General features: G+C 34.7%; 1 protein-coding gene across 1 annotated transcript; it reads left to right on the forward strand.

Moving 5' to 3' along the window:
• Positions 1-261: 261 nt before the first annotated feature.
• LOC130052759 (uncharacterized) lies at positions 262-6403 on the forward strand. The gene is made up of 6 exons (XM_056158680.1): positions 262-340; positions 624-717; positions 909-1105; positions 4559-4719; positions 5058-5233; positions 6263-6403. The coding sequence occupies exons 2-6, from the start codon at positions 636-638 to the stop codon at positions 6307-6309; spliced, it is 663 nt and encodes a 220-aa protein (XP_056014655.1). The 5' UTR covers positions 262-340; positions 624-635; the 3' UTR covers positions 6310-6403.
• The last annotated feature ends 7172 nt before the right edge of the window (positions 6404-13575 follow it).

The following is a 13575-nucleotide window of genomic DNA, read 5'->3' on the forward strand; positions in this document are numbered from 1 at the left end:
TTGATTGATCCGAGAACATGCTAGATGTGACAGATTGTTTTAGATATTTGAGAACACTTTGTTACTCATTAATTCTATTTTGTACAAGTCGCTTTGAGAAGTTCGGTGCATCTACTTTTATCTTCAGAAACAATTGTGTCACAGGATGTAATGGATATGAAATTGGACCTGTTTTACAAAATTCTATAAGAAATCTATAATAATTGAAACATTGAAGCAATAAAATGTGTTTTAAATAACCGCAGGTGTTTTCGATTACAGATACTTTGTTTTGTATATAAGAAATCATTTTGAGATACTCGAATTAACAGTTGCCAGAGGAGTCTTCTGAGTATACTAGGTGAGGGATATGGTTGTAATTTTTTATATGATCTCATATGTGGCAGGTTTCTGACAATGTCATTTTCATTTATTTGAGATACTTAGATACTGTTCGATTTAAAATGATATCAATGTGTAGGGGTCGCGGCAGGTGACTGGTCGGTGGGGATACGTTGTCCTCCAGGCCACCTCTTTTCACTTCTGGTATTTCCAGGGGTCCGTGTTTGCCCTACTCTTCATTAAATATTCCGTATATGATTGATGATATTGTTCACTCGTTTTTAAATATTGTTATGTTATAGAGTTAAATCGAGATGATCTGGTTTTCATGGATGTTGGTTTGCGTGCTCTTTGCACATGATCTTTCCGGTAGTTATGGCATATCTGAAGAAGATGGTAAGTTTTAATTGTTGATCAAAACGTTTTCAATTTCATTTTGTGAAATAATAATGTGTCATTTTTGTAGTGTCAAATGTTCTATGAAATGTTGATATTTTCTAAACAGTAAATTAATTGTTCGACTCTCAAAAGTAGTGCATGTATCTTACCAATCCGATGACATAAATTGATATTTACATCCATTTCAGACTGGCAGCTAGTGTTCCATGCTGTTAAAGGTAACAAACACGATGTCCGTGCTGCATGGTACAAGAGATCACCTTCAAGATGCACACCAGCTGTTGGTTGCATTCCGGACGGTTTTGATCTCGATAATTGGAGAGACACTAGAAAGCATCTTCGAAGTCCTCTAATTGATAAATGGAGATATCTCAGCATTCTGAAGGTACGTACTTGCACAGTTTTTGAATGTCATGTAGAACAATTTGCACTATTTATAATTCCACCTTGTAAAAGAAATACACTTACACGTGCAGTTGAAATAATTACAGATAACACTATAGAAAACCATAAGCTCGATTGCAATCAAAGATTAATGCATTGTGTTAATCTATATATCTCCAAAGATATGTGGGTGGAATATTCAACTTGTGTGTGTGTAAGTGTAAAATTTTATGAGATATACGGAATTTCGAACGCTAAACATGGGGTGCACATTATTGTCCTCTTGCGTCCTAAGATTACCGTGTACATTATATTTGCTCTGGTTAATCAATGTTATCCTCACACACCATGGAAAAATCTTAAGATTTGACGTTCTTTTAACTTTGCTAGTCGTTTTAAAGTAATACAATTTATTACCTAATGTAAATTTATGCGGATCGGAACTGGAGGGTAGAATAGACAGCATACATGTATTTAGGTTTCTTTTTAGTTTTAGCGCAAACCTCGCCGCCAGTCGCGTTCTACAACGCACCACCTGTTAGTTAAACTGAAGATATGGTGTGAATATTTCCGTGTATATCTGCCACTGTTACTGTTGGTCAACTTCAAGGTTTTTATTTTTTTTGAAAAGCTACGAGGATAATGACTCCCTTGGTAATAACTGTTCTCCAATATGCAACCAAAAAGATTAGTTAATCTTTCTGAGGTCCGAACTTGCCGTAGTATTTCTCCGATCTGCCTCTTAATCGGTATTTTAGTAACACCGAACATGAATTAAACGACAAAATAATAGAAACGTTAATTTTCTTCGTAGGAGATTGATACACAAGCTGATGTGGCTAGTCGATAAATTTGACATTTTTTGCTTTACCTGTTCAACTGAACATAAATTATCTATAGAATAAAACACTACATGTATGTACATATGGTTAGCTCGAATACATGAGTACTACAGGCTTTAAATAATGATATGTTCAAATATGCAATTATTTTTGAGCTTCTGAAAATTAGATAATTATTATCTTTCAAATATCTATTCTAAAACTGAAAAAGAAAAACAAGGAAAGTCATGAAAATGTGCAAGTTATATAGATAATCGAAGAGGTGGGTGAAGATAGTTTAATACAACATGGCAGCGAAACTTTGAATGGCTTAAAACCCAAACATTTTACCTTATATGTGAACAAAATGTGCTTGACCAACTTATCCCTTACACGGACTCATCTTATTTACCAGTAAACGTAATTCAACAATCGATATGTTTAAGTTAATGCTAAGTACATATACCTCTCCATTTCTTAAAAAAAAAGTAACGGAACAATGGCCCTAAACGGGTCACAGTCTATTGTTTTAAGCAATGGAGAGGCATGATAATATTGGATTACTTACAATACACCTTCAGGCTAAATTTAACGATGATTTACTGATATTGGAAATATATTTGATTCTTTACAAATCATAAGAATGATTAAATATCCCATATATGATATTAGTATAGAGTTTTGTCATATAAAACATTGTTTAATTTTTACAACATTTCTCATTAGCCTACGTGAATTCAGTGAAAAGTGCTTCTGTTTCCTGACCTTCGTGAATGCAAAATATATTAGGTTCGAGGCAGTTTATCTCTTTGGATTTTATTTTCGATTATTTCAAGACATTTTTTTATACAGTTTTGATAAGCTCTATAATAAAATAACTGTATTAATAGAAAATTTTTACATTAAAATGATAAAGATTGAACTCAAGTTAATCAACATATTATGAAGTAGTTGTCTGGAATTGTGTGTTCCTTACAAATAACGAGGCGCTTAAACAAAAGAATGACGTCACATAGATAGCCGTTACCAACACCCTTACCGATTTGATGTTTGAAAAAACCAGGTTTATAGTTTAAACACTATTTTTGATAAGTTTATTACAATAATTGCAAGATACAAGTATGAAAATACATGTTTCATACCAATTGGTTGACCTTGTCTGGTATGTCCAGGGGTCCGTGTTTACTATGCTCTTCATTTCACATTCTTTACAATAGTTATTAGATTGATCAATCTTCGGTACCTTCAGGTTTCATCAAATTCGCTACAGTTAGAGTGTGTTTCGTAAGATTTAGAAATATACATGTAGCAATATTCTATTAGCACCTGTATATGATGTTTATATCTCTCACATGATTCGATACGCAAGAGTTTGTTCTGCATATAGTCAGTTTTTAAATCGAAGCAGGCTACTGACAAACAAATTGATGGTGCAGGGTTTCCAACAATCTCGTTTAAAGTCGCAAAATTTCGCAAAATCTATGATTATTAAAACGATCTACTTTGCCAATACAACCTCTCATTGAGTCAAATGCAGTCTGACATGTTTCATGCCAATACCGGTCATTTTTGGCACACTGATTTTTACTACGAATAACTCCGATTACCTGATCAAGATAACGGGCTCACGGTGGATGCGACCGGTCAACACGGGATCCTTGCTCCTCCCAGACACCTGATCCCACCTCTGGTATATCCAGGGATCAGTGTTTGCCTAACTCTCTATTTTATATTGTTTATGGAAGTTATGAGATTGATCGATGGTCGTTATTTTCATCTCTCATAGAAACAATTCAATTTTGATAGTTCAAATGACCACCTAACAGGCAATTTTATACACTGAACATAAACCGAACTACTCCAAATTTTCACCGTTACAATGGAATGATATATGAGATTATATTGACTTCGTATTGGCATATGAAATAGCAGATTTATTTGCTAAGAATTCATACATGAAAAATAGATATTTGTGCATCTAGGAGTAGACTAATTTATGTATCATGTTTTTTTTTTTAAATAAAACTATTTGTAAATGTAAGGCATTTTAATGAATACATCAAAATATATATTTGCTTAGTATAATGCTCATATTTGACCATTTAAGATTAAAAGAAAAGGATAAATTACCCTTTCATATGCATTAGGTGATCTAAAATACACTCTATATGTTACGGGACACATATTAAAATTCCTATTATACCGGTCGCTGTGGTCTAGTTTTAAGGGCGATCATTTTGCAATCAGGACGCCCAATTATTGATTCTCGATCACGGTACTTCTTCCAACCTAAGACATTTAACATAAGTAGTAACTGTTTCTTTGTCTAACATATGTAATTGTATATAAACGTGTCGAGTCTTTCCGATATGACGTTGATAAAGTGCAACGCTAGGGTACATGATACGTCCGTCGCAACTAAATGTACATGATGCACGGTAGGCGTTAACACGATAACGAATCATAATTGCTCCAGTCTTGGGTGCCATATATCAAAATTTATCACATTTATCTCTATTTGAGAAAAATCGTTCTTCCACGGGACGTGTTACAGCATTCAGATACAAAAAAAATTGATTCTTCTTGCGATTCCAAGCCATTTTGATTGTAGCCATGGTAAATATACCTTTCAGATCCGTGTAGTACTTGGAGGTCAAGGGAAAACGCTGGCTTACTTGGAATTTGATGGAAGTGGGAGTAGCTTCATCAACTGGTTCAGCAAATCGAGATTGTTACATAGCAGTTGGTACGACCTAAAACCGAATTCACGAACAAACTTTTTCTCCATCGCAGGGTACGTATATGTTAGCGGAGTTTTATTTTATCAAATCTTTTCTTATATAAGGGCATGAACTGCGACGTTAAAACGCCAGCATACTCAGGAAGCGTGTATCCTAGCTCTTATTGAAAAGTATTTAGGCGTGCAGCGCTGTAGTTCACGTCTTCATGAATGTTCAAAATTAAAATTGATTTTTATATATGCATGTACATTTTATTTTCATGGCTATCAGAAAATCTAGTCGTTACGATAGCCGTACTGTTTGTAACAAAATACTTTTAGTGATGTCATCAGATGCAATACATCTATTCCGTAGAAATCTACAACATTTATGACTATTTTGATCTTTTCAGGCACCACGCTCATGTCAAAAGACACTTCTACATCAACAGAAACTATGGCGGATGTCCAAAGGATGCAGGGTGGTTTGTGGTGATAGATAAGAAAGATGTCTGCCGGTGGGCCAATAAGGGAGTCTTCCCGTTGTTCATGTACAGTAAAGGGTCAGGACTGACGAACTGGAATCGAAGTAATTGACATTATAGTAAACACATTCCTCATATCCCCAACTGATTATATGATACAATGGCTGTGAAATCCAGTTGAAGCGCTTCAGTGATTTCAGACCGAGTATGATAATATATAAATATTGCATGCAGTTAAGGGTAATATTGAAAATTTTCAGCCCGAGAAACCATTGTCAACCGAGGCGATTGTTACCCTCAACTACATACAATATTTATTTTATTATACTGATTGTTATATAAACAGCAAAGCTGAAAAACTTACGTCTGTTTACATTTAATCAATCACTGTCATGTGATATCTCGAATATCTATGCAGGTATTCCCGTTTATTACAAACGCTCAAACGACGTCGTCTAACAATCTACAGCGAATTGTACGCATATAAATTTGACGCATGTGATATTTTTTAATACTATCACCCGTTACTAGATACTATCATCCTGGTGCGCGTGGTTTCTGTTCTCAGAGGGTGACAATATGTTTTTCAAATGATTTTCGACTAATCAGATTCGAGTATTTTACATCAAAGTATAATAACGTAAAACATATCAACCTCACTATTGTACGTTTTGCTTTACGTCTACATATGTATATCTAGATTATGTATATCTACCCTTCTCTCTCTCTTTCTCTCTCTCTCTCTCTCTCTCTCTCTCTCTCTCTCTCTCTCTCTCTCTCTCTCTCTCCGTGTATCTATTTGGCATCATTGATATATTTTTCTCTCTGGAAAACATGGGTATATTTTTTTTCTTTTTGTTGCCCATATTATTATACTATGATCCAAAGTATGAAACTGTGTCATTCAGTCCACTAAGATTCTGCCATTTAGTCACCCTTTATTCGCCGTTCAGTAACTGTTCTGTCACCTTTCAGTAACCGTTCAGTAAACTTTAAGTCCCCTTTAAAGTTTACTGAATGGCATAGTGTCACCCCGTGGTCATATTTTCCAAAGCGAATATGCTAACCTTTGCTGTCATTATATCGGAAATATCGGAAAGAGTGCAGTAAATTATTCTGTATTTTGTTTTCAGGTCCCGGTTTTGCCGATGTTATGAACGTTTACATACAGACGGTGTAAGATTCCTGCCTGATGTGCCTCTTTTTGTCGGAAAGAATTGTTTAATTCTTCGTATGAAAGAAATTAAAATTGGTCAATAAAGATGATTGATCTCTGTAGTTTTTTTTACAGTAATTTACTTTATGCTCTCCGTTTTTATAATAATATGGTAACCAGTTTTCTCACTCTCACATCTTTGTTTTATATTGTTCTGCAGTGATTAAAAATATACTACATATTGAAAAATGTTGAATGACGATTGTAAAAGTTACAAACTGATTTACAACCTCTATAATAGGGATATCCCCTAATATTTAAACATACAATACACACTAAACAAGAATGACATTGAAATCCCCCTAATGTTGTTTTTTAATTTTATAAATCTTGTTAAATACAAACATTATGAATTAGACAAATTAGGTGGCACTTTACAATTTTACCATAAAATTCAAGGAGAATTGGATTTCCACCACTTTATTTTAATACAGGACAACATGGATTTTTAGTAAAAGACCTGGCATAAAGATCTAGAGTGTTGTTTGATAAAAGAAATAGTTGTTCAAAAATCTAAAATTGTTTCTCCGAGACATTCTTTTATTTCAAACAATGCTAATGTATTAGGCAATAAAATTACTCTATGTGTGTTAACTTAGTCCCATTCAAATATTTTCTCCCACACATACGTCAGTAGCTGTGGGAGAAGTGCCACAGATTTTGACTTAAGAATTGCGCTGTTGAATGTAGCAGTAAGAGTATTTGATCGTGGGAAAGCCTAACGTGACATAGGGCCACCGTCTAATGGTCACCTATGAAAGGTCTGTGACTTCCCTCCCTAATTGCAGGGGATTAACAGAAGAACAGTCTATGCACTGTAACATATAATGCAAACATTTTAAAGTTTATAGAATCGGTGAATCTGATAACAGAAATAGCCCCATGTTTTCATTGTTTTTTCTTACGAACAATCTGGAATGCATCCTTCATATTTTCGTAAAATTTAAATGGTTTAATCGTAATGTCGACAACATCTGTCAGTTGTATCAACTGTTTGAGTCATTTCGGAAGAATGTGGTGAATATAAAATAAATATTTAACTGATCCCATAGCACGTAACTTCTAATAGTATATTATAAATGTATTTTACAAGAACGCATGAGAGAGCCTACTCATTTTACTAATTTGTGAGAGATAGAGAGAGCTTTTAAGATATGGATCCGTCACTGTAAGAATTTCTCCTAACAGAAACATGTGACTAATTAACATCATGCCATTTGTAAATAATGTTGATTTTCAATTTCATGTATTTCTCTCATCTCATAAGCTTATTAAATGTAGAACAGGTAAGTAAATATCATTGAAATCGTGACAAGTGTTCAACTCAACAAAATATGTACATTATTTCACAGTGCGCAAGTCTTTCCACTTATATATATATATATATATATATATATATATATATATATATATATATGATGTGTGTATGAAAAGTGAAGATGACGAACAGTGATCAATTTCATAAGATATACTATACAAAATAGGTTTTTGGGCAAATACGGACCCCTGGATACACCAGAGGTGGGATCAGGTGCCTAGGAGGAGTAAGCACCCCGTTTGGACTGGTCACACCCGCTGTGAGCCCTATATCTCGATCTGGTAAACGGAATTATCCGTAGTCAAAATCAGTGTGCCACGAACGGTCTAACAATCGGTATGAAACACGTCCGACAACATTTGACCCAATGATAGGTTGTATTGGCAAACTAAATCGTTATAACGATCATAGAATTTGCGAAATGCTGAATTTCAACGACACTGTTGAAACCCCTGTACCATCAACTTGTTTGTCAGTAGCTGGCTTCGATTTAAAAACTGATCATACGCAGAACTATCTCTTGCGTATCAAATAAGTTGAGAGATATAAACACCATGTGCAGGTGATAATGGAATGTTGCTACATAAATACGGGAAGTTGACGATGGAGAAGCTGCAATCATCCCGTTTGTCATAATGTTGAGTTGTTAGTTTGCCATTAATAACTACATTCAATAAAATAATCTAAGCATGAAGCAGAAGTGGACGACTCTATAGTTTCTTTTAATTTGAGCTCGATGGAATATATTATTACTTAACAACATTAAATGATATATATCTTATTGATTTTATAACGCATTGTCTTTTAGTAGAAAAGATACTGCATTAATAGGTGAACGATAGATCAAACTGAATATCGTCTTCTACACTATTCACAGAACTGGAGCAAGAGAAATAACGACATCACTATATTTTTCCACTTTCAGATCTGGTTGGAAGGGTCCCAAATATTTCCGGGAGACGTGGAACTCTACTTTGCGTTTGGTTTTGCTTTCTGCATATAAACGCAATTTTGAACAACATGATTAAAGCTAATTAAGAACTAAAGATTTTTTTTTTGAAAATACACGGGGGCATGAACTACATGTAGAACGCTTTAAACAGGCAAGCTTCATGAAAAAATACGTTGGTGTGAAGCGTAGGAGTTCATGAAAACACTGGAAATGTACACAAAATAAATGCATTATATTTGAACTTTATCAGCTATGAGTTAACTTCCATCTCAAATTCATCATAAGGTGTCAGTAGTGGAGTAAGTCTTCATGGACACCAGGATACTTACAAAGAGCAAGATTCTGTACCATTCTAATGCATTGACCATATTGAATATTAGCGTTATCGCTAAATATGTAATCCTGGATAAATAAGGCTTTATTATTATCATATCATTATTATTGAAAATTTTGAAATGTCCATACTTCGCTAAAATGATTTGAACATTTTTCATGATTTGAAATTTCAATAAAAACCATTGCCACACACACTGTCTTCTTTAGTCTAGTGATTGAGCTTTGTTTTAATCAAAAATGTTCCTAAATACTTATACTTGCATTATACCCTAGATTCTCCTGAAAAATCAGCCAAGGAAATGTGATGGGTTTGTGGTGAAGAAGGCGTGTGTGTTTGACATATCTACTCAGGAATGTGGGTTGGGTATTGTACTCGCAATCAACGATACTAACCTGACATTTTCAATCGCGAAATACCATCAAAATGAAACATCTCATGAACACATTTGAATTTATTTTAGTTTAGATTTATTTTTTGACAATGTGAGATAATTTGTATCTAGTGTAGATAGATCATTATAACGACCATATAATTTGAGAAATGTTGACTTAAAACGAGACTGTTGAAATCCCATGTAACATCAACTTGTTTGTCAGTAACCTAGATACACGTACAAATGTCCCATCATTTCTAGAGTTACCGAGTGTTGATATTTTACAGTTTTGTTTATATTTTCGATAGAAGCCAACAGAGTAAACCCACTTACCTTAACACAGACCTTTCCATCCATATTGCTATTTTGCTATGTTTTGCAATGTAATAATGTTACGAAAGTCTCTTACAGAGTGTAATAAGCCACATACGTTTTGTAGGGAAGGATATTTTTCAGGTGGATAACAAAATCCGTATCTGTAGTACAGTACACGACACGAGTTTTATACACCCCACCGTGGAAAGACCACGGTGGAAAATCCACGGAGATACACCGTGTCCTCCGTGTTCCATGGTGTGTGTTATTTGTGAATACACACAGCTGCTAAGAGCTTTGTTCTGGCCACGGGCGTCTTGCGGGAGATGTGAAAATGTGCCACAGGCCAAATAATCAAGATAAGGGTGGAATTTTAAGAAAAGAACAAAAATGTCAATATTTTCTCTCCAGATACTTATATTGTTTTTCTGCATTTTGAGCCAAATCCAACGATACCAAACACTATATATTATGTTTTTAAGAAAACCTGGTTTTGAATGTTTTTCTTTAAAAGTCTTCTTTCTTCATCAAAATATTCTTAACTTCTATGTTTAAATAATGCGTACTTGCAGGTAATTCCTGTTTTGAATGCGAATTAGTAAATTCAGTAAATGAAAAACATACATGTACAACATGTGATAGGGATATTTAATAATTACCGATGTGTTCTCTCTCTCTCTCTCTCTCTCTCTCTCTCTCTCTCTCTCTCTCTCTCTGACAAATGCGCTGTTTAACATAATTACTTCCTTCATATTGTGTTAATATGCATCTTGACAAATATAACTTGATCCAATATAGAAATTAAAGCATTGTCGATGATTAACAAATTGGAATTAATTTATTACATAATTAATAGAAGCAAAAATACAAACCATCGAATTATTTATTTTTAAAATCCCGAGTTAATTACATTCGACCGAGACTTACGTTCGATGTACTTTGATAGAGGTTTTCATAAAAGGAAATGTTCATCGGGAGTGTCTGGATAATGCAATGATTTTTGTATAATAAGTATATACCATGCAAATTCCTAGGGTCTTTGTCACAGTATAACTAAATTACGGTTAGCTAGTTTGGGGTTCGACTTCTTATGAAAAGTGTGAAATATATTGGGTCGGCGCGATATCAGATCTAGTCTAAGATCACGGGTATCTTGCGCCGACCCAATATATTTCACACTTTCCGCAAGAAACTAAGCACTTCTGTTGATTTCAAATACACGGGTTAGCTGACCCCCATTGTTCTACTGAGTCGAAAACCCCTTCGAATTTGCATGGAATGTACAAGTTATACACAGGTCATTGTTATAATCATACATCATAGTACCGCTAACCCGACAAACATTTTTTTTTATTTTGAATAAGTTATTGAATGACGAAGTATGACCAAACTGCAGATTGAACTTTATAGAGCCCTGTGCTAACATTACTTAAAATTTTCAATGTATCAGAAGGGGTATGTTGCCGGTTAAGTTGTGTAAATTTCTTGACAAGCAATCAAATAACAACAAAAATGGGGCTTAAATTGTCCGATTATGAAAACCTTAAATTGGGAGCATGTGTGTGTGTGTGTGTGGGGTGGGGGGTGGGGGTTGGGTGGGTGGGGGGGGGGGGGGGTTAGTAGTCTGAAACTGTCTCCATTCCCCCTTCTGACTTCAATTTATTAAATCGTACAGTGGGTAGGTCGCTACAAGCTACAAGGCTAAATCCTTAACTTTCAAGTTTTCAAATTACACCCTCTCCGATTCTACGTGCTTGTAATCAATATTTAAGGATGTAAATCCTCGGTGTTAAATGCAACTAGTTCATGAAAAAAGACTAATATCAATATAAACAGAAATGACTTAACGATTATTTGCTTTTATTCATATACGCTATCGATTATTAAAATCTTTAATTTAATCTTTAGATGCATTAGATAATGAAAGCAACACACACACACACACACACACAGAGAGAGAGAGAGAGAGAGAGAGAGAGAGAGAGAGAGAGAGAATCATTTATTATAATGTTCATGAATGTATGCAGATACGGGAAGTTTAATACGTTCAATATAAATCTTGAAAGTACAATTTCTTTCTGATTGATTATCCATCCCCTTTCATTCTGATAAGGTTTTTTTTATTTCCCATTTTGTTTTCTTTACATGTTAAATTTTTAGGCTGGTCCGGGTGAATGAGCCCCCCCCCCCCCCTCCCCCCCCTTCTAAAACGATGTTACGTGCTTAGCTGTCTATCTCCCTCTCAGTCAAAAATAAAATAAATGCATGTTATATATACTGCAACATCATTGGATTTACGGGATAATTCTTCGATTTCACCTTCATAATACATGTTAATGCAAGCGGACTATCTAGGCTTTTTTTCCATCTTCGCTAGCCGAGATTATTCGTCCACGAAGGCACAGTTGACTCAAAACCCATTGCTAGCGGAGATTAGATGAATTTTACCCCCGTATTATGTTATAACTGACGAAAACCTAGTATGTTTGTTTTACAGACGCGCAAGTTATTGAGTTACTGAATAAACGAGAAAACGTCTGCATTTTTATTTCAATGGTTGTCAACTCTATACTTTGTGATATTTTAAGACTACATGTACTCAATTCAATTCGTTGGATCTCATCACAATTATGCAATGGTATACAAAAATATACAGACAAAAAGCTGTTATATATACATTTAGTAAATAATACATGCGTGTAACAAAGTATGTATCAAGTTAGAAAAAAAATAAAACATACCGTGTTATTATTAATGTGAAGTATGGGCATTCTAGGTAGGGGAGCACATTTTATTGTATTATTTTCGTAATGAAAGTACGGAGTTTTCTAAAGGTTTGTTTAAAAGTAAAGATATTCTTAATATTTATTTGTATAGGTGATAAAAATTTGATTCTTTGCTCAAATTGCTTCACAGTTGAGTACATAATGAAATTAATCTTCAATGTAAACATGTACATGTATATAGCTGACCTTAATCACCTATTCCTAATTACAATGAAAACCTTATGCCAAAAATAAACTACTGCTTATGGTACATATTTCTTTGAACTGCTATTTATCATATTGAAATTACTGGCATGTGATTGTCGTTGTTCATGACCCTTCTTTTATTTGGTGAAATTGTGCTGCACGTGCCGTGAAACAATGTACCGACGAATGGTAGGAATAACACAGGCGTTTATATACAGGATGTCGAGAATTTGGGCGTTTCATAAAAAGGTGTGAACGTCTGCAGGGAAGTCTACATACGGATATGTACCGAAAACACCAACGTATCATTAAACAACAATTACAAGAATTGAATGATTGATAGCTAATTTCTAAATAAGTAATGGGGTGGGGGCATGCATGCTGGCTAAGCGAAAAAGTTTTTGGGGTGAATGATTTCAGAAATTATTTCTTTGTTTTATCACACGGAGGTACACGGTGGCATCGACGGAGGTACAGGTGACATCCACGGAGATCCTCCGTGGACTTCAATGTCTAGCTCGCGCGGAAAAATAGGACTTCAAAGGTGCCGACAATTTTAAAGGTCCACCGTGTTTGGGGCAAATTTGTTCCACCGCGTTGCGTGGAACACGCATAAAACTCGTGTCGTGTACTGTATTTGTCGTCTTCATTAATCTCAATTACCACCTTAAGAAATGCCGTCACATCGGTTCTCAACTTTTGTCAGTCATATCTTTTCAGATTGTGTCTGGAAAACCAAAATACGAATTCATTCAAAACCAGTTTTTTTCCTTTGGGCATAGATGACATGATTTGATTTATTATATACTTTCAATTTCATCTCTTCTTTTTTCTTTAAAAGTTTGCGGGCATATATCACACGATATATGCCCGGAAACATTCCGGCCCGCAAACATTACGTCACAATCAAATTTCTACGCCGTTAATTTTCAATTTTTTCTTGTTTTTCATCTTTTACTCAGT

This window comes from Ostrea edulis, chromosome 3 (assembly GCF_947568905.1).
Source record: "Ostrea edulis chromosome 3, xbOstEdul1.1, whole genome shotgun sequence".
NCBI lineage: Eukaryota > Metazoa > Mollusca > Bivalvia > Ostreida > Ostreidae > Ostrea > Ostrea edulis.

Excerpts from the sequence above, each read along its gene's own strand:
- LOC130052759 (XM_056158680.1), top strand. The coding sequence starts at position 636 with ATGATCTGGTTTTCATGGATGTTGGTTTGCGTGCTCTTTGCACATGAT. Across the intron at positions 718-908 it reads TGGCATATCTGAAGAAGATG|ACTGGCAGCTAGTGTTCCAT; the intron begins GTAAGTTTTAAT and ends CATCCATTTCAG. Across the intron at positions 1,106-4,558 it reads GATATCTCAGCATTCTGAAG|ATCCGTGTAGTACTTGGAGG; the intron begins GTACGTACTTGC and ends TATACCTTTCAG.